At 55.1% G+C, this 26,985-nt stretch overlaps 1 protein-coding gene across 4 annotated transcripts in view; it reads left to right on the top strand.

Moving 5' to 3' along the window:
* Nucleotides 1-8,120: 8,120 nt before the first annotated feature.
* Nucleotides 8,121-26,985, top strand: part of Appl2 (adaptor protein, phosphotyrosine interaction, PH domain and leucine zipper containing 2) — a 37,050-nt gene continuing 18,185 nt past the window's right edge. For 2 of the 4 annotated variants that reach the window (XM_013518984.1, XM_005374608.1), the window contains exons 1-5: nt 8,121-8,280; nt 13,613-13,711; nt 22,460-22,519; nt 22,658-22,729; nt 25,914-26,001. In XM_013518984.1, the coding sequence (XP_013374438.1) occupies nt 8,227-8,280; nt 13,613-13,711; nt 22,460-22,519; nt 22,658-22,729; nt 25,914-26,001 (373 nt within the window). In that variant the 5' untranslated portion in view covers nt 8,121-8,226. Of the gene's footprint in view, nt 8,281-10,858; nt 10,911-13,612; nt 13,712-22,459; nt 22,520-22,657; nt 22,730-25,913; nt 26,002-26,985 lie in introns of those variants that run through there. The other 2 variants (XM_013518995.1, XM_013518992.1) reach the window with 2 other exon arrangements.

Below are 26,985 nucleotides of genomic sequence, written 5' to 3'. Positions count from 1 at the left end.
GAAATGGTCATGTAAATGAACATGACAACTGGGTAAGCATTAATAAATCATGCATCAGTCCCACGGGTGGATGGAGAGAGGGCAGGAGAAACTGACCCACAACACTTGGAGAAGGTCTTACTGATCCTCCATGCCCCACTAGTGTTCCTAAATCCCAACCAATACAATCTTCAGGACCTGATGGCAACAAATCAGAATCCCTGAGAAGTGTTGAGAATTCCTAATATAACCTATTCTTAATATATTTCCAACATCATATACTTTTATTTATTGTGAATATATAAAAATTTAATTAATAAACAACTTTTTTTTTGGTGGTGGTGGTACTGAAGATTGAAGACAGGCCTTCACCCTGAGCCACAGCCACAGCCTGTCTTTATTTTTTTTTATTTTGAGACAGGGTCTCACTAAATCACTAAATTGCCCAACCTGGGTTTGAACTTGCATTCTCCTGCCTCAGCCTCCCGGAGTGCTGAAATTACAGGCACACACCACCTCACCCGGCTCTTGTATTTATGAAGGGCTGTCATAAGCAAATGGCTTATGAGCATTCAACCGTTGAGAAACGTCAGTGACTATTGCAGAGCAGCAATGTAGTAAACGTACCTTTAGCTTTTCCTGGCAAGGTGACCAGGCTACGCTGAACCTCTTATTCAATTACCACTGCACAATTCTAGGAAAATATCGTACTTCTTGGAATAGTGCTCAAACGATCTAGAGAAAGTACACTAAATATATAATTCTTACTAGCGTACATTTTATTTGTTTTCACAATGACTCATCAATTAGCAGCACACAGGACCACAGCTGCATGCAGCAGTGGCTTTAAGTAAGATGATGCCCGACCAGATGGTGGCTGCCTCCCTCCTACGCTCTCCCGATCTGATCCCCGGAGATGCCACCGTGATCACTGCCTCCTCTGCCCTGCGCTTCTTGGGCCCTGGGCATCATCCCTGCCCAAACACACGGCTCCTGGCAGCCTCCATTGCGCACCAGAAGCGCTTGTGGAGACCGGAAGCTTCTGCAGGGACCCGAAGTTCTTCTGGAGACCGGAAGCTCTCCTGGAGGCCGGAAGTCCACGTCTCCTTCCCGGTGTTGGGCTCCAGCGCCCACCGCGTGTGTGAACAGAGGGCCGACTCTGGCTCTGTGTGTGCATTGATCTTTCTGGCTGCAGAAGTGAGATGTTAAGCAGAGTGTTGGCAGATTCTCAGGTGAGAGGCTCGTGGGACCTGGGCACTGGGACTCTGCAGAGACGCACATAGGGGAAATCAGATTCCCAAGGACTGCAGTGAATCTGTGTGGCAGGGGGACAGAGGGTCGCATCGAAGATGGCACCAACCCTGGGAAGGAGTAAGGCCACGGAGAAGCTGGGGACAGACTGCCTTGGGGGAGACCCCACCTCTGAAGTGCGATAACCATAGGCAAGTCCTTCAGGCCTCCAAGACTCCGCTTCTTCATCTTTGCAAAAGGGAGTCTCATAGCAAATGACCAAGGAGGCTCTGGGCGCAACTTTAGGAGATGACTGTGTAGTCTGTTCAGGCTGCTGTAAACAAACACCTTGGACTGGGAAATGTGTGGATAGCAGAGATCTGCTCCCCAGTTCCGGTGGCTGGGAAGTCCAAGGTCAAGGCACCAGGTTCACTGTCTGCTCCACAGACGACACCTTCTCACCGAGTCCCCACGTGGCAGGAGGACAAAGGACAGACGGGCTCCTCCAGCCCTTTCATAGATTCTGATCCCACTCAGGAGGGCTCTGCCTTAAGGAGGTGCCCTAATCACCCTCCTTGGAGGCCCCACCTATTAATACTGTTGCAGGAACTAAGTTTCACCATGTGAATTTTGTTGGCACACATGCACTCAAGTGGGGCCATTCACATGGCAAAATGAGGATGCACACAGCAGTAGCTCATACATACCTGTTACTCTCATCACCAAAGAGCAAGTAGTAGAGTAACTGGGTCACCTTAGTCCTGAGTGACAAAGGCCAGTCTCCATCACAAGACCAATACCAGAACTGCTAAGGTCTCTCCTGCGTCCCCTCTTTCTGTGATTCACATGGTGGCCTCTCAGCCCTGAAGGACACCAACCTTCCCTGGGGGCCTTCAGTTTCCCCTCTCTGCTTCCAGAGACTGGAGGCAAAGCATGGCAAGGGGCAACTGGTGAAGACACAGCCTGCATCGCAGAGGTCTGAGGTAGAGAGGTGGGAACAATCATTCATTCAACAACCATCCTAAGCAGGTTTGCTGTGGACCAGACTCTCACAGGCACCAGGAAGGGGAGAGGAGTCCCAGGATCAAGTGGCCTCCAGCTGAGCACCTTCCTTCTTCTCTCCTGGCATTTGGACCCTTGTTTCTGTCACTTTTGAGTCTCAGCTACAGCGCCTGTGAAATGGAAACACTAATTCTTACGCCTCACCTACCTGTGTCCCCAAGTGTCTACTTCACGACCCCTGTCTCCTCACACCTCCAGCACACCTGACCACTGACCATCATTGCGCTGGGCTAATGGCCTTGCCTCTTGTCTTCCCAACAACAAGAAAAGTCACAGACAAGAATGCCTCCATTCCCCCTGGCCTAACCTACCAACCTGCTATCACATGTGTCCCTCAGGATGCACCGCCTCTGCTTCTGAGGCCGTTGCCCTCCCTTGGGATTTAGGTCTTGCTTCTTTTTGTCTGCTCAGGGGCACTGGCCACTTCCCTCTTTTGTATCTTCCACTGTCCCCCAACTCGACAGGCTCATTCTCATTGGTGTCCAAACAATCAGAAGCAGAGTCTCCTCACCTCTCATGTCTCTGGCCTTTCTCTGGTTCTCTTTAAAAACCAAAGGGGTTGGGCTCCGTCATCTGCAGCTGGAAAGTCCTCATTAATACAACACACACAGACAAGAGCCTATGGGACATCTTGGGACTGGCCTTGGCCTTCTCCTACCACAGCAAAGGACATAAAGACTCAGAAAGATTGAATAACCTGCCCAAAGTCTGCAAAGTCTCCTAGCTGAAACAAGCAGATAAACCGAACACTTCTCTCTGTGCATCATCCTTGCAGTTACTTCTCCTTTGGTCATCCCCTTCTTTGGAAAACCTGTTAAAGAGGTATGCTGCTCCTGGTACTGGAGAAAAACCAAAAAAAAAAAAAAAAAAAAAAAAAAAAAGAGGTATGCTGCTGCACACGTGTAATCCCGGTACTCTGGGAGGCTGATGCAGGGGGATTACAAATTCAAGCGCATCCTGGCACCTTAGTGACTGAGCACAATCCTGTCTCCAAATGAAAACTGAATAAGGCTGGGGATGCAGCTCAGAGTGCAGGTTCTGGGTTCGATTCCCAGCACTGGAAAGAAAAGTTCCTGTTCATTTGTTTTCCCACCCCTGCCCTCCGGTACACCACCTTACTTTCCAATAAAGCTGTTCTTGTTTGCAATTTCTTTCCAGCTCACCAGTGACCTGCCTGTCGCCAAAGGCAAAGGTCAGTCCCCAATCCTTACTCTTGATGTTTTAGCTGCCTTTGAAATGGTGGATCAGTTAGTTGGAAAAACTTCTTGTTTGGCTTCCAGGATGGTGTTGCCTCCAAGTGTCCTATTTGTAGGGCTTCTAGGATGGCCTAATAGTTTCTTCACCTTCCCCCTGCTTCGTTGGCTGCTGAGTCTTGATGGCGATTCAGCCCTCCACCCTTCCCCCTTTCCCATCTGTGTTCAATCCTGAGAGACCTCATTCCCGCTCGTGGTTTTTTTTTTTTTACCAGTTTATTATAAATAACATCACAAAGGGTAACAGACAAAGAGAGGTAAAGAGAGGTGAGGAATGAGGGAAGGGGCACAGCTCTTCCGTGAGCTCTGTGGGTGCATCCTTGTCCAGGAACCTCTACAAGTTCACATGTTCAGCTCTCCAAATCCTGCCCTTTCAGAGCGCTATGGAGACTTCACAGCATAGGCATGACTAAAGCAGGAGCAATTGGCCCTGGCCCCTACCCCAGAAGACATGAAAGAGGTGGTGTCAGCAGCAGTTGCTTCCGACAGGGTCCCCCAGCGGCGGTGGCTGCTTCCACCCACGGCCCTGATCTACTGCCATCACCATGTTGGAGGGTCCCACTCATGGTTTAAGTGCCACCCACTGGCAGATGCTCAGGTTTACACCACTGGCCCCAGTCTCTTCTCTAGACCCAGGGTGATGTGTCCAAGTCCTCACTGCACCTCTCTGTGGGTGTCTAGAAGGCACTGTGAATGCACTGTCTCAAATAGAATGGTTCATGTCACCTCCAACCGGCTTCTTTCCACCTGAGTGAAATCACAGGGCCGTTTACCCAACTGCCCTCTCCACTGCCCTTACGCGCTGTGACCAGCCTACTTTAATTCTTGTTTTTATTCTTTCGTCCAGTCTACTTTTAGACCTCATCCAGATTTCCTCTCCTTCTTACCACTTCTACTATTATTCGGTTGGAGGTCTTGCCTAGGTTCCTATGTTCTGAACAAACAACTGAGCAGGACATCCAAGAGCAACAGCAGCATCGGTGGTTTATTTGAAAAGGAAAAGACAAGCTCCACTCCACAGGAAGGGCTCACAGCCTTGAGGGGCTTGGTGTAGAGGGTTGCAAACCTTGGATTTTTGAGGACTGACGTTCTGGGATTGAGGGTTTGGTCTGAGGCGCGCCATTGCAAGGGGCTGTACTACATCCGAATAGTCAGTGAATGGTGATGCAGGTTGACCGTTGCCAAGGTTTGCAGAAGACCGCCGGGCACATGACCTGAGACTCATTATGTACAGGTGGTTACCTGGTTACCTTTCCCCAACGTGTTTAGAGTGGCATATCCTGCTCCTAGGCTAATGTTTAACTCAGAAGGTGGATCTGACCCAGAAAGCAGCTCTAAGGCAGGCAGACCCTTCTCTCTCCAGCCTTTTCTTAGCTATCTCTTGCCTAACTACCACAGCCCTAGACCTTGACCCGGACCTCACAATCTCTTGCTCAAACAGTTGTAATATTGTCCTTAAAGCCAGAAGAAACTCTTTAAAAATGCAAATCAGAACTGGCCACTTGGCTACCGTGTTAGAATGGCTTCTTGCCATACCCAGAACACTACCCAAAGTCCTTCTGTGGACTCAAGGCCCTTTGCCACCTGGTGGCTGGCATCTCTTCAACTTCCTCTCCTCCCAGTTTTCCTTGCTTACTTACATCAGCCACATTGGCCTTTCTGTTCATCCTCAGCTACTGAATGTGCCTCAGGACCTTAGCACTTGCTCTTCCCTCAGGCAGGGCTTATTCACTTATTTTATTCAAATATCTGCCCAAATGGTGGCCACCTCAAAGAATTCTTCCTGCTTACCCCACTACCCATAATCCTCAATTCCTTTGCCAAATGTTGTCATGTGCTTATCAGTTTACATTTGTTTACTGTCATCTCCCCTATTCAAATACAAGCTGCACTGGGGCAAAGACTTGCATTTGTTTCTGTTACATTCTCGGTGTCTGGAGGAGTCCAGCAAATAGTAGGTGCCGCATAGTGAGTGAATAACTGAAAAGATTCCAGACAGCACTGTGGGATTAAGTGAAGTGAGACTTGCGGACACACTTTTTAAACTCTGGAGCACTGCTCAAGTGTAAGATATGTATAATTTGTGTAGCATCCTACTCTTCCTGTTGATCTTCATGATATATTCCATTGCACAAAATTACTGATTCCTAAGAAGGAACTTCAGAGACCATTGCCTTTGACATAAAAAGATGTCACTATGGGCCGAGGGTACAGCTCAGCAGCACAGCACCTGCCTGGCAAACATGAGGTCCCGAGTTCAATTTCCGGTCCCCAAAAAAAAAAAAAAAAGATGTCACCTTCCCTTAGCCCTCTCCCATCTCTTCCCCTGTAACTTTGCTTAAGCTGTACGACCCTGACCAAATCCTTTCATTCACTGGGATCCATTTTCTCATCTTTAAAAGACAACACTGAACTAGATTATCTCTCCATTCCAATTCTAACTTTAAAGAAGGACAGGGACTCGGCAAATAATAGGGAAAGGCAGGAAGGAGAAAGGCCCTCCCACATACATTTTTGTGTCTCACTGCCCACCTTTCTTGCTGCGATTCAGCAGGAGGAAGGTCACAATTCCTCAGCACGCAGAGGCCACAGCCCGCCAACCACTGCCTTTGTGCTTCCAGCTACCGACCTTGCATTTCAGATGTGGTTGCCTGGATGTCTGAAACTCTCCCTCACCTTACTTTCCTAGGAGAGATACCTTTTCAATGCAACATTTAACATTTTTCATGTTTCCAAACATTCTTTTCCAGTAGTTCATGGTACTGGTAGAGACAGCAAAATAGAGGAGAGACAGTGCCGAATGCTCAGCCGCCTGTATTTATTACATGAATGAATGAATGAATGAATGAATGGATGGATGGATTAATGAAGTGAGTTAACACAATTTAAAAGTGTGCTGTTGTAGTTCACATTTCATTTTATAACTTGTTTTGCATTTGGGATCTAGTTCCCCATAGAAACAATGTTATAAAGGTTGCGTAAGTGCCAAGACATTGCATGAAGGCTATTATAATGTAGCAATAAAATGCAGAAAAATAATGAAATGTCGAGATTCAAGCAAAATAGGGTAACAACATGGGTTCAATAATTTTGATTATTGGTACTTGAGGAAACCTAGTTTTAATTGGAAAATGAGGTGGTTCTTAAAAAATACGGAGACTCTCAAGACAATAAGATAGAGTCCCTTCAAGGGTACTTGGTAGAAAGAGGAAAAGGAACCAATGTGGTGAGAGCAAGATTCTGCCTAGAGAGTAGAACTATGTCAAAGGAAATGATGATACATGGAAGCCGTACAGTAGCTCAGGGCATGTGGACACTGGCCAGAACCAAGGGGATATGGCGCTGGTGTCTGTACATGACAGGACACCAGGCTATGGACTTTGAGGTGTTCACACGGCAGGTTCTCTTGACATACCCAGGTGGTTTCTGCAGAATGTATAATTTGTGTAGCATCCTAGTCTTCCTGTTGATCTTGGTGATATATTCCACTGCACAAAATTACTGATTCCTAAGGAGCTTCAGACACCGTTGCCTTTGACATAAAAAGATGTCACTATGGGCTGGGGGTACAGCTCAGTGGCACAGCGCCTGCCTGGCAAACATGAGGTTCCGAGTTCAATTCCCAGTTCCAAAAAAAAAAAAAGTCACCTTCCCTTAGCCCTCTCCCTTCCATCTCTTCCCCATTAGCTTTCGCTGTACGACCCTGACCAAATCCTTTCATTCACTGGGATTCATTTTCTCATCTTTAAATGATGACACCGAACTAAATCATCTTTCCTTTCCAATTCTAAAAATTTGATCGTAAATTTCTCCAAAGTGAAAAGAGGATGGAATCTAATTATCATAGTCCAAATGAAATAGCTGTGATTTCTAAAACAGTTGTCTCTGAATGTCGCAGATGATTCGGAGCTAACGTAAAGGACCTCTCTGTTCAGAGGTGTTTTGGGGAATTGGCATTTCTCTAGTAAAGCCGGCGTGAGAAGTGCAAAGGTTGTCTTTCTGTTCAAAGTCAGGGTGAGAGCCTGAGGGTGGTGCATGTGTGTAACCCCAACTACTCCGAAGGCTGACGCAGGAGGATTGCGAGTTCAAGGCTTGTTTATAGACCAGACTCTAAATCAAATAAAAGAAGAGATGGGGGAAGAAGGAAGGAAAGGAGGAAAGAAACACAGGGTGTAGCTTAGAGCTCCCTGGAGTCAATCCTCAGTACTAAAAAAAGGGAGTGATTAACAGTAATACTAGCAAAAATCTGTTTTTATCTCCTTCCACTCACTGGTTTTCTGGGCGTCCACAGCAGATAAAACCCTATTTCCTGCCCTCGAGTTCCCCCTCCTCGGCTTTCCAGGCACTAATTGGCACAGGCCCCTAGAACGAGGACAGGCTCGCTCGCAGAACCCCCACACTCCTACACCTCCTAAGAGGGTTCCAGCGGCCCGCGAGGGGCGGGGCGGCCGGAAGAGTGGCCGCCACACTTCCGGCGTTCCTCCTGGGCGCCCGCCACACTTCCTGTTGATCTGCTGTGGCTGGGGAGGGGCGCGGAGGAGGGCCGGGTGGGCGTGGCTGGTCCTGGAGGGGCGGGGCCTGCCGTGGAGGGGCGGGGCCCGGCGGCCGGAGCGGCGGCACAGTCCTCGGAGTAAGCGCTTCGTTGTCCCCGCCGCGTCCAGTCCTCGGCCCGTCCTTGTCATCGGCCCTCGCTCGCCGCACCATGCCCGCCGTGGACAAGCTCCTGCTGGAGGAGGCCTTGCAGGACAGCCCCCAGGTACCGCCGCCGCCGGGCCCTCGCCGCGGCCAGAGACCGGGCTGGAGTACCGAAGGCCGCCGCGGCCCAGCCCGGTGTCGCCGCCCCGCCTCTCGGGCTGAGTTACATAGGGGTGTCCCGGGCAATCAACTTCACCTTTCACTTCCTTTTTCTCCTCCAGTACTGGGGATTGAACCCAGGGCCTTCACTCTGAGCGCCACCCACAGCCCGGGTCTCCCTCAGTTGCCTAGGCTGGGCTGCAACTTGAGATCCTCCTGCTTCAGCTTCCCAGAGTGCTGGGATTCCAGTCGTGCACCATCCTAACCGGCTGTGCTTTGGCATTGTCCTCTGTAAAACAGAGATGATATCGTACCCGCGTTAGAATTAGGTGGGAGGTACCTGCGGAGTTTTGATCCGAGTTGGTCAGTCTGACTACCGCAGGTACTGCTGGGACTGCTGCTGGTGTGCTGAGATCTGGTGGATTTAGGGCCCAGCGTGGAGAGTAGAAAGCTGGATCCTTTTCTCAGGCGTGCCGGGCCGCGCTTGGCACTGTTTACCTGTGGAGAGGAGATCAGACAAGTGCCGCTCTGCCCCAGGAGTGAGCTGCGTCCTGTGAGCTGGGATTGGAAACGGGTGCCCACTGGAGAAAGAGTGAGGTGACATTAGCTTACACCTCCGTGCTCCCGCCCGGGGGCTTTGCTGTCCTTTACCAGGTCTCCTACTTTCTCTCTCCTCTCCTGGGCCTGCATTCCTGGGGTGTTTAAATAAGAACCTTTATTTTTAAAATTAAGTTTATTGGTAAGGACTGGATATGCATAATGATCACATTCAGCGGAGGGAATCTCCCTGTACGCGTAAGTAGCATCTGCATTCGCTAGCGGCTCAGCTCCTGCACGCTCAGCGCACTAAAGCGCTCACCCGTCCGCTCTTTGAGTTCCCTCCTTGTCCCTTGATGGCGTGGCCCGGCCCGGGGGAGCCTTCGTCCTTTTCTGAACACACAGTGTCGGTCTCCCATGCAGAACGAGCCACAAGGGTGGGCGCACGGTGAGGGCGGTTCTCCCCCACCGGGGACAAGCAGGAACTCCGCAAGCTGTGCTTTCTCCTTGTGCGGACTGAGCTGCTCCGGCGACTGCCTTCTCAGAGGCCGCTTTATGCAGCTCTGGATGTGGGGTATTCGGGTCAGACCCACCTCGGGGTAGGGAGCATCTCACCCGTCACCCCGCTGAGTGGGGTCTGAGCGTCTGAGCGTAAGGGCGTGAAGTTTCTGCCCATCCTTGCGAGCTTTTGGTTGGGGATCCTGAGCACAAGGATGCGTTGCTCTCCTAGCCAGACTGGGGCACAGCCCGGTCGGGTGGAGGTGCTGTGCTGATGTGCTTGTCCTTGCTGACAAATCGCATGGTGAAGCTTCGGCTGTCGCAGAAACGGACAGACGCTGCTTCTGGGTGGCTTAACAGGTTTGCTCAGCCGCAAGGGAGGAGAAGGACGGAAGAGGAGTCAGGACAGCTGGGCTGCGGTGCTGGCTCTAACCCTACCTTGTCATGTGCTGTGGGCAAGTGACTTCATCGCCATCCTGTGCCCTCTGTAGGATGCCGACGCGGAGCAGATGGCCTTCGAGGCGCTGTAGAAGCTTGAAGTCCTGTCATATCTGCAGGGTTTATAACCTTGAGCCTGTGTGTGGAAAAGAGGTTTAAAGGCATTGCCATTCCTGCTTCATGTTCCTTTTAAAAATTCATTTCTTAAGTTGTATTCATTGAGACAGGGCCTTACTATGCAGTTTAGGCTGGGCTTGAAGTCACTGGTTAGGCCAGGCTGGCCTGGAACTCCTCCTGCCTCAGCCTCCCAAGTGTTAGGATTACAGGTGTGCACCACCACGCCAGGCTTAATGTTCCTTTTAATGTAGGGAGTTAGTCATTGTGTTGAGACTCGATTGTTACCCTTTGAGGTTTTGATGCGGTTGCAAAGGAGAGGCTGACTGTAGGATGGTCTCTAATGTCACCGGGGCACACGGGGCCCTCTCGGGTGTGTGGCACGTGCCGGATGCAGCCCGTACTCTGGAGAATTGCAAACTTGGAGCTGGACACGGTCGGATCCCTTCCCGCCATTTTATCAGGAGAGAATAAAGGGAACAGCAGGTGCCCAGGCCCCGCCGCTGTGCCAAGAGCTCTATCGGGTGAGCTCATGAGATCTCCCAGCAGTTGTTTGACGTAGGTTCTCTGTTAAGTGGCCAGGGAGCAGGGAACTGAATAACTGGACACACCAGCGTGACGGCGGTGTGATCGGAACCTGGGCCGCGTGCTCGGCCGCGGAGATCACTTAAGTTACCCAGTTACCTCACTGCCGCCTCCTCTGTCACTGCTGACCTAAAATGTTGTTCCCCTAAGAGGACAATGCCTAAGAAACCGTCCACCGTTCGCGTCCCCTGGTGTTGGGTGTGAGCGCCGGGAGAGTTGCTCCAGTAACCAGGTTGCAGGGCACACACTAAATGAGCACAAAGGCTTCTGTATCTGAACCGAGTGACCCAGGAGGAGCTGGTGGAACCTCGGCCTTAGCCACGGCTATTCATTTCCTCCCCCGTGGCCTGCAGCGCTGTGCGTGTGGAGACACAGCCTGTGTGTGCACGCGGGGTTTTTCTGCTCCCCCACAGGGGCCAGGCGGGTGTTTTAGGTGTTTTGCATTCATGAGTCTCTGTCCTGGCACTGCCCACGGGGAGTGTGGTCATGAAGGAGACAGGCACGCCTGCCCGCGGCAGGGGACGGATAAGGAGGCCGCTGGTCCAGCACAGTGTGTGCCTGCAGCCAGGGTCGATGGGGATTCAGTGACGGCTCGCTCTGGACTCAGCTGCAGAGACACGCTGGGGACACGCTGCGGCTTGCTGCTGTTAGCATCTTTGTTTTTAACCTTGACATTCTGTAAAATAATCAGCTGTGTTAAAATCAGAACATTTCACAATTTCACGCTGTTGAGAATGTCCGGGGCTGTCTGATTGGCTAGCGCCCAGTTTGATTTTACCCTAAGGTAGAGGAATGCCATGCCAGATGCTGTAGAGAGGGTGGGTAGCAGAGAGAGGAGGGGATTCTGATCCTGAATGTGGCCTTTGGCAAGATAGTCACCCTCTCTGAGCTTGTGTTTGGACTGAGAATTAAAAGAGCCCCTTGAAGCCAGGCGTGGTGGCACACATCTGTAATCCCAGTGCTCAGGAGGCTGAGGCAGGAGGATCACCATGACTTCGAGGCCAGTGTGGGCTACATAGTGAGACCTTATCTCAAAATAAATTTTAAAAAAGAGCCACTTGAGTTGTTTTGGAGAGTAAGTGACATTTGTTCCCAGCAGAGCTGGAGGTGGGGATGCAGGCCCGGTGGCCATGTCAGGGGAGGGACCACCCAGAGCATGTGGACAGCTCTTTGCAGTAATATGTTTTTCAAGGAGAACATGTACTTGAAAGAGATGTAACGAAGAATTGTAACTCAGTGTCTCTGCAAATGTGTGGGTTGTCATCCATTGTTGGATTGTGAAATCCAGAAGGTCTCCACTGCCGTTTTTGTTAATGAAATAAAAGAGAAAAAAATAAGAATGTGCAGTCATCCTGTTGATATTGTTTGGTGAAGCTTTTGTTCAGGCTCTGGTATAAACTATAGTTTGGACTGTGGGTTTTAATTTAATATAATATAATTTAATTTAATTTAATTTGGTTTTTTTGAGACAGGGTCTCACCATGCAGTGCAGGCTGGCCTTGAACTCACTGGTGGCCTCAAACTCATGGTGATCCTCCTGCCTCAGCCTCCCAAGCACTGGGATGATAGTCATGTGCCGTCATGCCCAGCTCTGGATTTTAAGTTTAGAAGTTCGAGGAGCCCGTCTAACAGGAGTGGCGTGCTGGCCCAGTGCTAGGCCCTTGGTTTGTTCTCGCTGAGAGCTGCTGAAAAGCGGTTTCCACTGCCTGGTGTGTGCCACATGGTTTCTGAGGTGGTGCCAGCGGCCTGGGGAGGGTGTCGAGCCTTCGTGGGACGCCTTAGCCAGATGCCCCCCAGCAGGAGGAGCACACGCTGCTGTGCGGGCCTGGGTCTGTGGGCAGAGTCGAGGGCCACGTGAGTGGGGGAGGTGGCCCAGCCCTGGGGGCTCAGGCCCCAGGAGGCGGACACACGCGGGACCCCTCGGGCACGCAGACCCCGTCTGTCCTCTGCTGGGGCCAGACGCAGAAAGATGGACTGGAGATTCCTCGGCAGGGGCCTGGGGCCCGCGAGATGGTCTCCGTGACCTGCGCACCGACTGGCGCGAGGCCTGTCTGTGATCTCTCTGCTCGTGCCTGCGGGCTGCCTCAGAGCCAGACGCCGAGAGCGTCCCCCTCTCCTTTGAGATTCCCACCATGCTGGGCACTGCCACGGATGTCCCACCGTGGCTCTCTTCCGTGACACCCTGGCATGAGTGACCGTGCACGCGTGTCTGAGTACTGGTGTATGCCAGGTGCCGGCTTGAGCCTGCCCTGGTCCCTGGGAGACAGGGATTGATCGCCCTCCTGAAGGTTAGGGTTGGCGCCAAGAGCCCCCCCACCCCCACCGGCACTGCCCAGGCTGTGGTATTCCTGACCCTGAGTCTGAGAGTTGATTGAATCAAATAAGGCAGAAACCGTGGAGAGAGACCGCTGCTTCTTAGGAAGTGAGGACGCACTCGCCTGAGGATGGATAGATCACGGAATCTAGCAGCTGCGGCCCCAGGGTGATCACACCCCTTGCCCCTGGTGCCGATGCCCCGCCGTCTGTCCCTGTGGAGGCTTTATTATGTCCCTGATGGTGTTTTGTTGGCAGAAGTTCACAGACACAGAGGTGGGGAAGGACAGGCAGACCCAGCCCTCAGTCTCCATCCCTCTCTTGCCTGGCGAGGCTCGGGCCTTGCACGGCGGATGTGGGCGCTCCACCTCTGAGCCCTGTGCCTGCTCGAGGTAAGGTCTGAGCAGCTGCTTCTCCTTCTCGGGGCCAAATACACATTGCCTTCAGCCTGGCCCTGTCCCAGCGTTGAAGGGTTTAGAAAGGGAGCCCTTGCTGGGTGTGGTGGTGCACACCTGTCGTCTCAGCACTCAGGAGGCTGAGGCAGGAATATCGCCTGGAGTTCGAGGCCAGCCTAAGCTACATAGTGAGTTTACAGCCAGCCTGTACTACGTAGTGAGACCCCGTCTCCAAAAGACAAAAAGGAAGGAAGGAAGGGAGGGAAAGAAAGAAGCTTTCAGCTCCCCATCCCCTGCAAGATGAAAACCAGAGAACCCCCAGCTCTGTTGCCCGTTTCATTTGTGCGCCTGTGTCCTCTGGGTGTGTAACTTTAACCCCAGAAACAGACTGACCCCCTCGCCCTCTCCCCGCAGACCCGCTCTTTGCTGAGCGTCTTTGAGGAGGATGCCGGCACCCTCACCGTCTACACCAACCAGCTGCTGCAGGCCATGCAGCGAGTCTACGGGGCCCAGGTAAGCCTGCCCTTCCCCGGGCGTGGGAAATCCGAGTCAGAACAATAGTTACTTTTTTTTTTTTTTTTATGTAAAAGAAATTTTAAAAAATTTAACCAGGCACAGGAGGATCCCTGTGAGTTTCGCGGTGAGTTCAAGGCTAGCCCAAACTACATAGGGAGCCTCTGTCTCAAAAAAAAAGTTTATAGTTTTGAAATAAAGTCAGAATTCTTTTTCTCAGAGCTGTTCATCTCAAAAAAGACTGTTTCCTTGAGAGTCGTTTTCCTGTAACAAGAACCAGTCGAGAGGGACATCTGACTGCTTTGAACTTGTTTAAAAATTCAACCACAAAGGGAACCACCGGGGTCTCCTCTTCCCGCGAGAGCACGAGGGGGTTCGGTTCGTGGGGCCCGGCTCTGTCTCCCTCCTACGGGCGAGGGCAGGGTGGCTCCCGGGGTTCCCCTCAAAGACGAGCCACAGCCCTGAGCCGTGGGGTGGCGGCTTTGTTTTGAGGAACAAATGCCTCGGGCTTGCAAACCCATGGAAAATAAATTGCTGAGCAGCGAAAAGGAAGCTTTTAGGATGAAAACATGCCAGTGCGTCCCTTTCTGCGGGTGATTTGTGAGGCATGTAGACGCAGCGCCGTGCTCCCGTCGCAGTGCTGTGGCGGTCGGTTTCTCTGCCGAGTCGCTGCCAGCCCGGTCTGTGTGCGTTCCTGTGTCCGTGTCTCACTGTGATCTCTGAAGATGTGAGCTCCACCTCGAGCAGCACGTGGCTCTTCATAATTGCACCCGGTCGCGGTTACAGCGCCGTAACCCTCATATCATCACGCGCTGTCTTATTGTCTGTCGCTCCAGCGTGGGAACAGCGTCAGTCTTGTCACAGGGAGCTTCCTGCTGGGTAGGGGCGCGGACGCGGTCACCGGCCTGACTGGAAGCGCTAGGGGAGGAGGCGCCTCGCCCAGAGGAGCTCTGCAGTCAGCTTTCTGGAGCTGTGACAGGTGCCTGAGAAGATCGGTGGGGAAGGGGGAAGGGTTCATTCTGGCTCCTGGCTTCAGGGTGTGCAGTCCCTGGCACTTGGCCTGCTGCTTTGGACCAGTGGATGTAAACTGCCCACCTCGGGGTGGGTGGCTGGAAGTCAGGGAGGGCAGACAGGGCCTGGGTCCAGTGTGTCCATCAAGGGCACCCCCCAGTGACTGCATCCTCCCGCCAGGCCCTACCTCTGAGGTTCCAGAGACCGAGCCTTCCACACGTGGGCCTTGGGGACGCTCAAGGTCCAGGCCATCCCTTCGGGGCCCAAGGAGGGCGAGGGCTGAGCCGAGATGGATGCAGTGCAGGCAGCTTCAGGGCTTTGACGGTGGATTCTTTCGTGGAAACCCCGCAGCCAGCCAGCCTGTGTGCGGGCAGGTGTTGTTGTATTGTGCCGTTGATGGGGCAGAAGGCTTTGGGCTCCAGTAACAAGCGGCTTGCCCTGGTCCTCCGCATGTACAGCTACTGCGTGTCAGTGAAAAATAAAAATAGACTTAAAAAGAGAGGTGGCAGGCCTTTGACTCGGACATGTGGCGGACAGATGAGAGAACATGGAGACAGGAGGGCACACGCGTGTGTGCACAGGAGCGTGTGCATGTGTTGGTGGCAGGGACACCCACATCCCTGTCTGAAGGTGCTCAGGGACATCAGCATGAGGAGACCCTGTTAAAGCTGCATCAGGGCTCGGGGCCAGAGATTGAGACCCACAGACTCGATGGTGGACGTTCACCACCAACCAGAGAGCTCACCAACCGGAGCCAGTGTTAACGCCCAAAGAATCTGCTCGCTTGAGAATCTGCTCGCTTGAGATCGTGCTTGCTTGTCTGTCTGGGTTAGACTTGAGGGACGTGAGCAGTTGGTCAGTTCTTTTTTTTTGGTACCGGGAATCGAACTCAGGACCTTGTACTTGCCAGGCAGGCGCTGTGCCACTGAGCTACATCCCTGGCACGTCAGTTATATTTTGAAGCCTCGATTATTCATGTTGTGTGTTTTTATATTTTCCCTAGATATTCCAGATTTAAGAAAATAGATCCCCCCCCCCACTGGATGTATGTCTGAGCTAACTTGAGCTTCAGTAATTTGAATGTTGTCACTAACTGAATTGTCTCCTGTTTAAGGGTTAAAGGCCCCCAAACTTAGCGTGTTACGTGCCTGCCCCCGTCCAGCCTCTCAGTCCGGCCTTCTCTGTCTGCTGAACCCTTTATTTGGAGAGCTGAATCACTCTCTCATGCATTTTTTTCCCTGTGAGCCAAAAAACTAGGTTTTGCCAAAATTAAGTAGGTCTTGCATTCCGAGAGGCTGGGAGCCGCTTTGAGTCTGCAGCGCGTGACCGTCACGGGGCTTCTCCGGGCTGGAGGCCTCCTGCGCCGGGCTCCCCCGGCACCTGCCGTGTGGACACCCAGGGCCACGCCCGTGGGCCGGCTCACTTGGTTTGTCAGGTTTATTTGAAAATTTAGAGGTTGTGTTTTGTTCCTTGTTAATTTAAAAAAGAAAACTTTCCCATCTCTTCGAGCAGTTGATGTGCTGCATGTGTGCTTTAAGATAGCAGTGCTCCGCGGTGTTTGTATTCCGTTTCCTTCTGAGTTGTGTTTTCTTGGTTTATTTCCTTTTACTCCTTGGGTACTCTGCACTTCGCCATGTCGAATTAGAATTTTGTAATTTCATTTTTAAAAACAGGCACTTAGCAAGACATCGCTTGTGTGGCACCTAGCTTTATGCTGCTGATAAATGATAAACATTCATAAGAGATACTTTAAACAGATGATGTGGTAAATTTTTGGGTCATGAGGCACGGAATGTTTGTTGGCTCTTAGTTGGAGAAAGGAAGAGAAGGAAAAACAGAGAAAGTTCTGTGGGACGTTTCCCTTACTGTGGCTGGCATGGGGACACTTCACGTTTTATCCGGCTGAAGCTCTGGAGAGAAGTGTGGGCTGTAAGTGGTTTCAGCATTTTTTGTTTGTGTGGCTGGTTGCTTTTTGAAAATTTAGAGGTTGTGTTTTGTTCCTTGTTAATTAAACAATTTAATTGTTAATTAAACTGTATAGGGTCTCCCTATGTAGTACAGGCTGGCCTTGAACTCACTGTGAGCCCGGGCTGGCCTGGACTTCACAGTGATCCTCCTGCTTCAGCCTCCCCAGCGGCGGGATTAGGGGTGTACACCACTGTGCCCCGCTTTGCACTTAGGTTGGTGCACGGAAGAGCCACGTGCTGAGCTGGGGTCCCTCAGCATGGGCACCTGTAGCTCTCACAGCGGAGGAGTGGGTGAGCGCAGGTGCTTGTCCCAGGCGAGGGAGTAAAGGCTCAGAGCAGCCGTGCCACTGACCTGGGGCCACGCAGCTAAAGAGTGGCAGCTTCAGAACCTGTACCCAGGCTGTGAGTCCGGAGCCATCCTCCCTCCGAGCACAGCCCGGGGCCCGTGACACATGGCGGCCATGGCAGGGTCCGGGTGCTCCGCATCCCAGCGGGACTTCCCTTGTTCCTCTGGTTTTTACCCATTGTACGTGTCTCTGTTTTTAATTTTCTTGGTGTCCGTCCCTGTTTGCAGGACACAGGGCCACATCCCCCATGCAGTTGTGCCCGCACGTGGCCACGTTGGTCCTTTCCCGTCCCTTCCCGCTGCACCGTAGCCCTGGGGTGCATGGGGACCGGCTGGCGCTGACAGCCCTCATGCTGGCGAGGAGGTTGCTCCTGCCGCGGCGGCTCCTGCTCACAGGTGCACGGTGAGGCCCACCACCCTGAGCCCACAGCCTTGAATTCCAGTGTGAAAGGGCCCTGCTGTGTGACCTGGAGAAGGTCAGTCCCGGGGCAGCCTAGGCTCCTTGTTTGGTCGCTGGGAGTCGGCGGGCCGGCTGCCTAGACGATGCCAGGCTCTGCCCGGCTCAGAGCCTCCTGACCCCCAGGATCCAGGGAGCCCGTGCATCTCCATCCCCACCTCGGGCCTGCCTCCGCCTACCCCTCTTTTCTTTCCAAGCCTGGGGATTGAGTCCAGGGCCTTCACACTGAGCCACAGCCACAGCTCTTTATTTTTTATTTTGAGATAGGGTCTCATTAAAGTGCTAAGTTGCCCAAAGTGTGCTGGAACTTGCAATCCTCCTGCCTCAGCCTCCCAGCATGCTGAGATTACAGGCGTGTGCCACCTCACCCCACTCACCGTGGCCCCTGGGAACCCTGTTCCCTCGGATCCTGGGACAAGCCCTGTGCTGCCTGCCCAGTCTTGGGTGTCCTCCTGCCCTTTGCCTGGTGCCACCCAAAACTGGCTTGGTGTCTGGGGGTCCTGCCTTGCTCTCTGGCAGTCCCCATTGGGTCTGGTGGTCTTCCCCAGTCGCTTCCCAGCCTCATTCCTGATCCCTTGCTCTCTACATCGGGCGGCCCCGTGTCCCTGGAGAGGCAGCTTCGGGGCTGGGCAGCGGGTGCTGAGTGAAGGCATGAACGTGGGAATCCCCTCCTGGACACTGGACGCGGTTGTCACCTAAGTCTGGGTCCCCTTGGTTCCACGCAGCACTCACGCCAGCGGTGCGGCTTTCTGTGCCTCCTCCTCCTCCTCCCTCACTGCTGCTTGTGCCCAGGAATACTGCCATGGCACCTGTGGGGGCCACGGCCTCCTCACCCGTCCAGGTCACTGTGTCCCTGCCTCCTCCCTCCTTCCCACCGTGGCTGCTCATCTGAGCTGCTCGTCCGGCTGCCCACGCCCCCCCCACGTCCCACAGCCTGTCCTGCGGGCACTGTCCCCACCCTGTCCCTGCCACATACCCTGCTCCCGGGGATATCCTACCCCTGTGGGCCACGAGCCAGCTTGGTGGCAGCACCATGATGGCCCCCGGCCACAGGTGGAAGCTGGTGCCTGATCTTCAGTGACCCGTGGGTGGACCTCCTCCCCAGCCCGCCTCTCCGTGCCAGGCTGCCAAGGACGGTGCTGCCCACGAGCAGTTAGGAGGCTCTCTGCGCTGTGGTGAGGTGAACACTCCCCAGCAGAGAGCTCCCCTGCCCTCGGGCTTGCTGGCCGCTTGTCCTTCTGCCTTGGCGACAGCCCTGGGAGGTTCTCACTGGCCCAGGAGCTGCTGTGTGAAGTGCTCCTGGGTGTGCTGTCTTTCCGCTTTGGTTTGGTTGGGTTTTTGCAGTGCTGAGCTCGACAGAGGGAGTGAGTGGACGGAGCCAGGAGCCTTCTCAGGGCCTTGCGGAGGGTGCCCAGGGCCAGGCTGTAGCTCAGCAGCAGGGCGCCTGCTGAGCATGCGAGGCCCTGGGTTCTGTCCCCAGCGCTGCGGAGAGGCTGTCACTCTCAGACCTCTGTGCAGACGCTGAGTGTCAGGCCACCTCTTTTGCTGGGCTGTGGCTGGAAAAGTGTGAGATTTACGTTCGCCTCTGGAGGCCCTCCGAGGTCTCATGCTCACCTGAATATTAGCAAATATGAGGGCTGATCAAAATACGTGATCATTGTTTAAATAAAATTTGATTGCAGTAAGAGACACTTTGCCACAAAGGCCCCTCAAAGTCCTCACCCCCACTTTAACACACTTATCCGTCATCCTTGCCACTTTCTGAAGCGGTTCTAGAATGTCTCTTTTGAATGTGTACCGTGTAAAAATACAGTGAATGCTACTGCCGAGCGCCATCTTACGGAAAGGCGGGCTCGTAGAGGCACCGTGGTGTGTCCTTCTCTTAAGTTCCCGTTGCTGCGACAAAATACCCAGCACCCACAGGTTACAAGAGGACAGGTGTATTTGGCCGCACAGTTTGTGGAGGTTTCAGTCCAAAGCCAGCGGAGTCCAGGGCAGAGGAGAAATAGTCCGTGGCAGGGCAGCAGGACGCAGGGAGCCATCCAGGGAGGAGGGAGATAGACCCTTCGAGGCCACGCCCACAGTGACCCCCCTCTTCCCACCAGGCTTCACCTCCCAGCACCACACCCAGCTATAAAGCCGTCCGTGGACTAACCCAGTGCCACACGCCCATGATCCAGTCAGCTCCCCGGGACCCCACCTGTGAGCACACGAGGCTCCAAGGGAGCGTCTAGAAATAAGCCGTAATAGTCCTCACTCACCTTAGTCACAGGATCTGGCACCGTGCGACTCCTGGCTCTTCCCCAAGGTCAAAATGACCGGGAGAGGTCGATGTTTTGAATCAGATCAGGACATCGAGATAGCCGTAAGGCAGTGCAACTAAAGACACTCAGGAAAGAGGACTCCAGAGCTGCTGCAGAAAGGGGCAACACCGAGGGGATAAGTGTGTCTGAAGCAGCAGGCAGGATTTTGAAGATTACAGGTCTGTCTTTTACTGTAAGAAAGTCCTAAAAATCTGAGCATCTGCTGTCTTTTTTCCACCACACCGCACAGGTTTGGACTTCGGTTGGAACTGCATGGTGTTGGGAACTGGGGCTTTAGGGCTGAGTCCCACTGGCCCGTGCCAGCTCTGCCGACCCATTTCCCAGGCATGTGAGTTTTACTAAGCTGCGGGCTTCCTCCGCAACCTCAGCCTCCCCGCTGTCACGTGGGATGAGGACAGTGCCTGCCTCCTGGTGACTGCCGGGACAAATGTGAGACTGTGTGACAGCTCCGAACACCGTGTCTGGTGTACAGAAGAGTCTCAGCGCTGAGCTCTTCAGCGTACAGAAGAGCTGCCCGCATCTCTGAGGTTCTGGAATTCACGTGCTCATCCCTGCAGCTCCGGTTGTGCAGGTGCTGTTGCAGTGGGGCCTGTGCAGCTGCCTTCCCCACCCCTCCCTGGGCGTGGGCCACTGGCCAGCGCTGCACCCAGGTCAGCAAACCTGTGTCCCAGAGGAAGTGTGAGTGAGTACAGTGAATCCAGTTCCAAGGACTCCCCGTCACAGGCTTTGTCCTGGGTGGGTGACAGGCCTCTTGTAAGTGACGCTGCTCCCCAGGGTGATCATCATAGCAGATGGAACCCGGGGTGCCTTGCATGGCGGCTGGGAGATGCAGCCTTCAGAGAGGGCAGGTCCGGGCGTGATACAGCAGCGTCCCACCGCACATGGCCATGTGAGAAGTAGCTGCTGCGTGTCGCTGATGCTGGGGCCACCTAGGTGGACAGTGTCCTGGGTGGCGTTCTCGTGACATAGGGCACACGTCAGCAGACACTGAAGAACTCAGGTGGCCTGTGCGCCTTGCGGGGTGTCCAGGCCCGGGGGGGTTGTCATAGTTTATAGTCACATGTCCCTTAAAGCTTCAAGTCGTCACGGCAGCACCTTCGGGTGCCGATGGGGGTATAGTTAGAGCTGCCTTGCTGTTGTGTGGCCTGGTCAGACACGGGTCACTGCTCCTCCGCCCCACTTCCTGTCCGCCATGCTGAGAGCGGCTCTCCTCCGCCAGGCCCCTCGGCCAGGCCGTCCTGCCCTGCGTCAGAGCCAGCTGACGGGGCTGAGTCCTCGAAAAGCCTCGACCCAAGATGAACCTCCTCTAAATTGCAGGGGTGGAAGTGACTAGGACCCGGGTGGGCCCCGAGCGTGTTGACACCTCGCAGGTCTGCGAAGGCTGTGGATACAGATATGGGGGGATATTTCCAAGTTAGGTAAAGGAATGAACGAATTAGCAGAACAGAAAGTGTCCTCAGACCTGAGGGGCCAAAGCGTAAGGGTCAGTCTCCAGGGGGCGGTGTGGCAGACCCGTGAGGTTTGAGGATGTTAGGGCCAGCACAGGCAGGGTCAGCAGCCGTCTGTGGCCACGTGCCGCCCTCTGCCTTTTCCACGGAGAGCCTTGTTGGGAGGCAGCCCCATTCGTCGGGTCCGTGTCCTTTCAGCTTCCTCGCTGCAGGCGCAGCAGTGAGTCGTGGGGGCCATGTGACTCAGGCCAGCGCCTTACAGAGCACGTGCGCCCCAGTGTGACGCGCGGCCTTCGGTCTAACCCGGTCACATCCCCGAGTGCAAGCGTCATGTCAGACAGACCCTGTCCCCGGCCGCACGGCCTTGGGCAGGCAGCCTCACGGCACACGCCTCAGCTGCTTCGTCTGAAAACGGAGTGAGCGATCGAACCTGCCGCGCAGGCTCGCAGAGCTCAAGGGGCGCCGCGTGGACGCCCTCAGCGCTGCCGGGGTGTCAGCTGCGGTCAGAGGCCGGGTGGTGGCAGAGGACGCTGCTCAGGGTGGAGGCCACAGCTGTGAGCAAAACCCCGCTCCTGCCGGCGCGGCTCGGTGACGGGGAGAGGGGCTCGGTGACGCCACGGAGCAGCACTGCTCCTGCCCGGCGGCCGTGCAGCCCCACAGAAGGGACCCAGCCCCCTCACCTCCGGTGTTTCATTGCCATCCCTCGGGACGGTTCTGCCAGGGTTGCTGTGAACTGGGAATTTGGGTGCATCTCCCTGCCTTGTCTCATTCGTCCGCTCATTCACTCGTCCGCCCGGAGTTCGCTGCGCCCTGGTCTGGGCTGGGCCTCTGTGTGCCCACCAGTGTCAAGGACACGGGGGGCTTGTCACCACGCTGCCTTCCTGGCCTGGGCCAGTGCTGCTCAGCTGTGAAGGGCGAGGCCAGGGCGGAGGGGACCCCAGGGCCTGCACTGACCTCATTCCGCCGTGGCTGCTCCTGGGGCGTCCGAGGGAGGCAGTTGGTTCCGCGGTGCCCCACAGAGCGGCCCCGGTGTGACTCGGCTTTAACCTTCCGCTCTGTCTCGGTCTCGCTTTCTAAGCGATGCCCGGACAGGATACCCCGCCACCTCAGGGACACGCACTTCCTAGGGGGACGCTCGGGGCTGGCCTTTCCCCACGACAAACGTTACTCGCTGTTCTGTCGCTTCTCCCTGCAGAACGAGATGTGCCTGGCTACCCGGCAGCTCTCCAAGCAGCTGCTGGCCTACGAGAAACAGGTAACAGCGGCCCTGCAGGCGAGGCAGTGGCCCCGGTGCTTGGGGAGAAGCGAGGCGGGTGCCGGGGGCTGGGCTCCGGTCTTGGCGCAGAACTCGTGCATTCAGGTAACACCTGGCCCTTTCCTCCTTCGCTCTTAGAATTTTGCCCTTGGCAAAGGCGATGAAGAAGTCATTTCGACGCTGCACTATTTTGCCAAGGTGGTGGATGAGGTAAGAGAGGAACCTGGGAAGTTTCTGGCTGTGGCCCTCTCGTTGCCAGCAGCCTGGTGAAATATCTGAGCTGTCTTGAGTTGTCGCTGCCAACCACCCATGCGTTCTCCACAGACTTGCTCTTGGGGTCCACGGTCCCACGCACGGCCAGGGTGTATTATCGCAGTTCTTATAGCTGTATTGTGTAATACGTGCAGGGTAGTGGAAAAACCCCGGATGTTACCGGAAATGTGCGCACATCTTAATTACAAACATCACGAGAGCGCAAGTACTATTGGTGCCTGGCAGAACGCTGCAGAAGAAGGTAGGTAGTTTCCATTTGTAAGGAGTTTGCAGTGTGTACTTAGATTAGAAAATCATAACAGAGAGGCAGGACAGAAAATGCAGGCGCCACTCGACTGTCCCACTTAGTGAGCAGAGTGAGGCCCTGGCATGAGTATAAAGTTGTACTTACATTCGTTCAGCAAATAAGTTAAGCAATCCATTACTCATTCAACAAACATTTGACCACCTATTACTAATCAGACTCTAGAGGTGGAACTAGAAGAACAAATAAGTCTCCAGTTTTTACTGAGCCTTGTCCCCCGGGGTGCTAGGAAGGAGACCAGCTGTTTCCCGCTCTGTGGCTGTGTTCTCACACTCAGCATGCTCGGTCCCCGCGTGGGTCACCACTGTGACCCCATGCTGACACTGCCTACCGGGAAGAAACCTGAGATCTCCGAGTTAAGGGCTCGGCCCCTCAAGACTGCCCAGCCTCAGGTGTCGGCTGCAAGGCCCCTGTGCTTCTGACTTCTTGAGTGGGGGTTGGAGCTCGCTGAACTCAGCACAGACTCGGGGGCCCAGGGGTGCCTCTCAGTGACGGCTTGAGCTGGTGCTGACCAGTGCCCACCCTGAATCCCCCTAGAGCTGCTGCCAGAGGGTACTCCTGCCCCCCAGGAGGTCCCAGGGTGTCACGAGCTCCGTGCCGGGAACTGGCCCCAGAGGCCAGATATGGGGACAGAGGATACTCCTGGACCCCTGCTGCTAGGAAGTGGCGGGGTGAGGCGTCCAGGCCAGGAAGCGGGAGGAGACCAAGGCGCACTTCCCCGTGTGTCACTGTCCACCCCGCCCCGGCTCTGGGAAGTGTGTGCTGCCCTGGATGGAGGACGAGGAGGACGTGTAATCGTGGAGCAGCTGGAGGATGCTGGTGGGCGGGAGAAGAAGTCTTCTCATTAGCAGGGAGTGAGGACCCGAGCCTCGGCGGGCTCCCGCGCTGGTCTCAAGGAGCCGAGGCAGGGTGGCCCTCGTCAGAGCCCCGGCGCTGAGCTGCCCTGGGATCTGCACTCGTGACCCGATGATGACTTCTGGTGGGGGTGAAGCTGGCCGTTAGTGGATTGTCACAGGCACTGCGATGAGGGGGCCTTGACCTAGGGCGAGGAGAGGAGCCCTGGATCAGGTCGGAAAAACTCCAGGACAAATAACGCCAGAGTTAAAGAATGAAGCAACGGAAGTGGAGGTCGACGTGGCTCGTGTTTAATGGGCCGTGTTGTCCTCGTGAGCCGCGGCAGGCTCTGTGGGTGCGGAGCCGGGGCTTGCTGGGGGTCACTTCTTGGCGCAGACCTGAGTCACGGTCACGGGCGTTGCCTCCGCCCTGCTCTGTCGCCCCCTGTGCTCAGGGCAGCCGTGCGGGAAGAAGGCGCGGGACGCCCCAGGGCACTGGTGGAGGGTGGCCCAGGCTCGTCCCTCCGGAGCAGCAGCCCCACAGCGAAGGCGGACGGCAGCCCTGGATCCTAGGGAGGAGACTGGGAGGAAACAAGCGGCAGCGGGCAGGGGTACCCCGGCAGAAGCGCATGACCCTGGAAGCCACCTGAGCCCGTGTTTTGGTGTCTTTGCCTGTAAGCAGCGGCGGCAGCAGGAAAGCCTGTGCGCCGTCCCCCAGCACCGAGCGCAGAGCCCGCACACGGGTTGTGACGATCATTCTGGAGCCTCGCGGGAAGCTGTCGGGAAGGAGGACGTTCACACCTGTCGTGCCAGTGGCTGGACTGGCATAAGTTGAGCACAGCGGGTCTCTGAGCTCAAAGCCTGTGTGGCCACAGCCCTGGAGGGCACAGCTGGGGTGAGGTGGGGTGCAAACAGGAGGCCATGTCACCGCCTGGAGGCCCCTTGCCGCACGCTGACCCCCGTGTGACTGCAGGCGATGCCCCTCAGGTGCCAGGCGGGACTCCCCAGGCACATCCCCCACCACCAAGTTCCTCGTTCCACCCAGACCCCTGGAGGCCCAAAGCCTCACGACAGTGCCACGTGCAGGTCTTCGTGGTCATGGGGGCGTGGATCTGAGACCCAGATAGGGTGTGGAGCTCGGCTGTGCCCGAGCTCGCAGAGTCTGTGCTGTCCGTAGAGGGGACGGCAGAGGCCGCCTCCTTGCAGAGCAGTGTACAGAGTACCCAGGACAGTAGCAACCGAGGTGACTGTCCTCCTCCCCCTGAAGCCATTTGTAGAGCCGGCACTTTGCAAGCCCGTGAGGTGGACAGAGAGGCCATGAGCAGTAGTGTTGCCCGAGCACCATCCCTGAGCTTGGCCGCTGTCGCCACCCACAGCCCACATGCCATCGATGGCCCACGCTGCCCCGTGACGCGGCCTCTTCGTGACCGCGGACAGCAGCCTGGCAGAGCCAAGCGCTGCCCGCAAACAGCCTCCGGCTGCAGGGCGGGGCGGCTGCTGAGAACACAACTGGTTTGGCTTGCACAGCAAACAAAGGGGCTTAGAGACGCCTTGAGCAAGCTTTGCCGTGCCCCGGCACCTGGAACCTGGCGGTTCTTTTTCTCTTTACTCTTCTACACCCCTCCCCTCCCCTCCCCTCCCTTTTGACTTTCACACTGAGCTACATTTCCAACCTTTTTTATTTTTTTACTTAGAGACAGGGTTTTGGTAAGTTGCCAAGTTGCCCAGGCTAACGTCAAACTTTGATCCTCCTGCCTCAGCCTCTGGAGTGCTGGGACGACGGTGTGTGTTCCCAGCCCGGCTCGTGTCACATGTCAGCGCCTCTCGTCCTGAGCCCTGTGCTTCGATGACAGGGCTTCTCTTTGCCCAGGAAGCCTGGCAGAGCTGTTTAACCGCAGCAGGTGTCCGCGCGGCCCTTGGTGCCGTGAGGCCACCTCACCAGGGGCATGCGCAGCTCGCCTCAAGAGAGTTCTCTTCCTTTCAGCTGAACGCTCTCCACACAGAGCTGGCCAAGCAGCTGGCGGACGCCATGGTGCTGCCTGTCATCCAGTTCCGGGAGAAGGACCTCACAGGTAGGCATCAGCGCCCACTGCGTGCCCTTCCAGAGCACGAATGCCTTCAGCAGTTGCTGCTGCGAGCTCTTCACGTGCGGGGCCCCTGAGAGGCAGCCTCAGTTCGGCGCGCTGCCCCACCCCGTCCCTGGTCACACAGAGGAGTTCACAGGCGGGTGCGAAGACAGACTCGGCGGAGCCGTCTCACATCCCCCGGGGCTGCAGGTGGAGGTGTGCTGGGGCGGGAAGAGCAGGAACGCGGTTACTTTTTGGACCAGGTGCTAGGAAGGCCTCCAGGAGGAGGAGCCCGAGTGTGGGGTGGCGTGTAAACGCCTGCCAAGGGGAAGTCAGGGACGTCAGCAAGGCGTGCTGCCCTGGGGGACAGTGGTGCTTTGGAAAGTGCGAGGTGCGGTGACACATGGCCACTGAGCTCCCTCCGAATCCGCCGCTCTCCTCGAGCTCACCGAGCGCCCTGTGCTTGCCACTGTCTGCGGCAGTTGGCAGTTTCTGTCAAAAGCATCGTGCTGTGTCCTCACCCAACTCACTCGCTGCATCTGCCACCGTGGGACTTGCGGCCCCTCCCCAAGCCAAAACGAGCATGAAAGGGGACATTTTGAATCCGTTCAGGACGGGAGGCAGCCAGGACAGCGCAACTAAAGACGCTCAGGAAACAGGGCTCCAGAGCCGCTGCAGGACGTGCGAGGACATGGGATGCGTGTGTTTGAGGGGAGGATTTTGAAGGGGATTCATAACACTGCCTTGCACTGTAGTAAAATACTAAAATTGAACTATTCACTGTGTTTCTGACCCCGCCTGACACGGTGGGAGGCTTGGCGGGAGGCTGGGTGGCCGCGCTGTCTGTGCCACTCTCCAGGTGTCCTTGTCACCAGACAGGCGGCCACCTGGGTGAGTCGGGATCTGTGACTGCTTCCCAGAGCCGGCTGGCCTGTGCAGCGCCTTTCAGTTCTTCAACTAAAATAAAACTTCAGGACAATTTTATATCTC

The sequence above is a fragment of the Chinchilla lanigera genome, unplaced genomic scaffold, assembly GCF_000276665.1.
Source record: "Chinchilla lanigera isolate Chin_1 unplaced genomic scaffold, ChiLan1.0 scaffold00004, whole genome shotgun sequence".
Classification (NCBI taxonomy): domain Eukaryota; kingdom Metazoa; phylum Chordata; class Mammalia; order Rodentia; family Chinchillidae; genus Chinchilla; species Chinchilla lanigera.
Note: the sequence above shows the minus strand (reverse complement) of the source record. Positions and strands in the feature narration are given on the sequence as shown.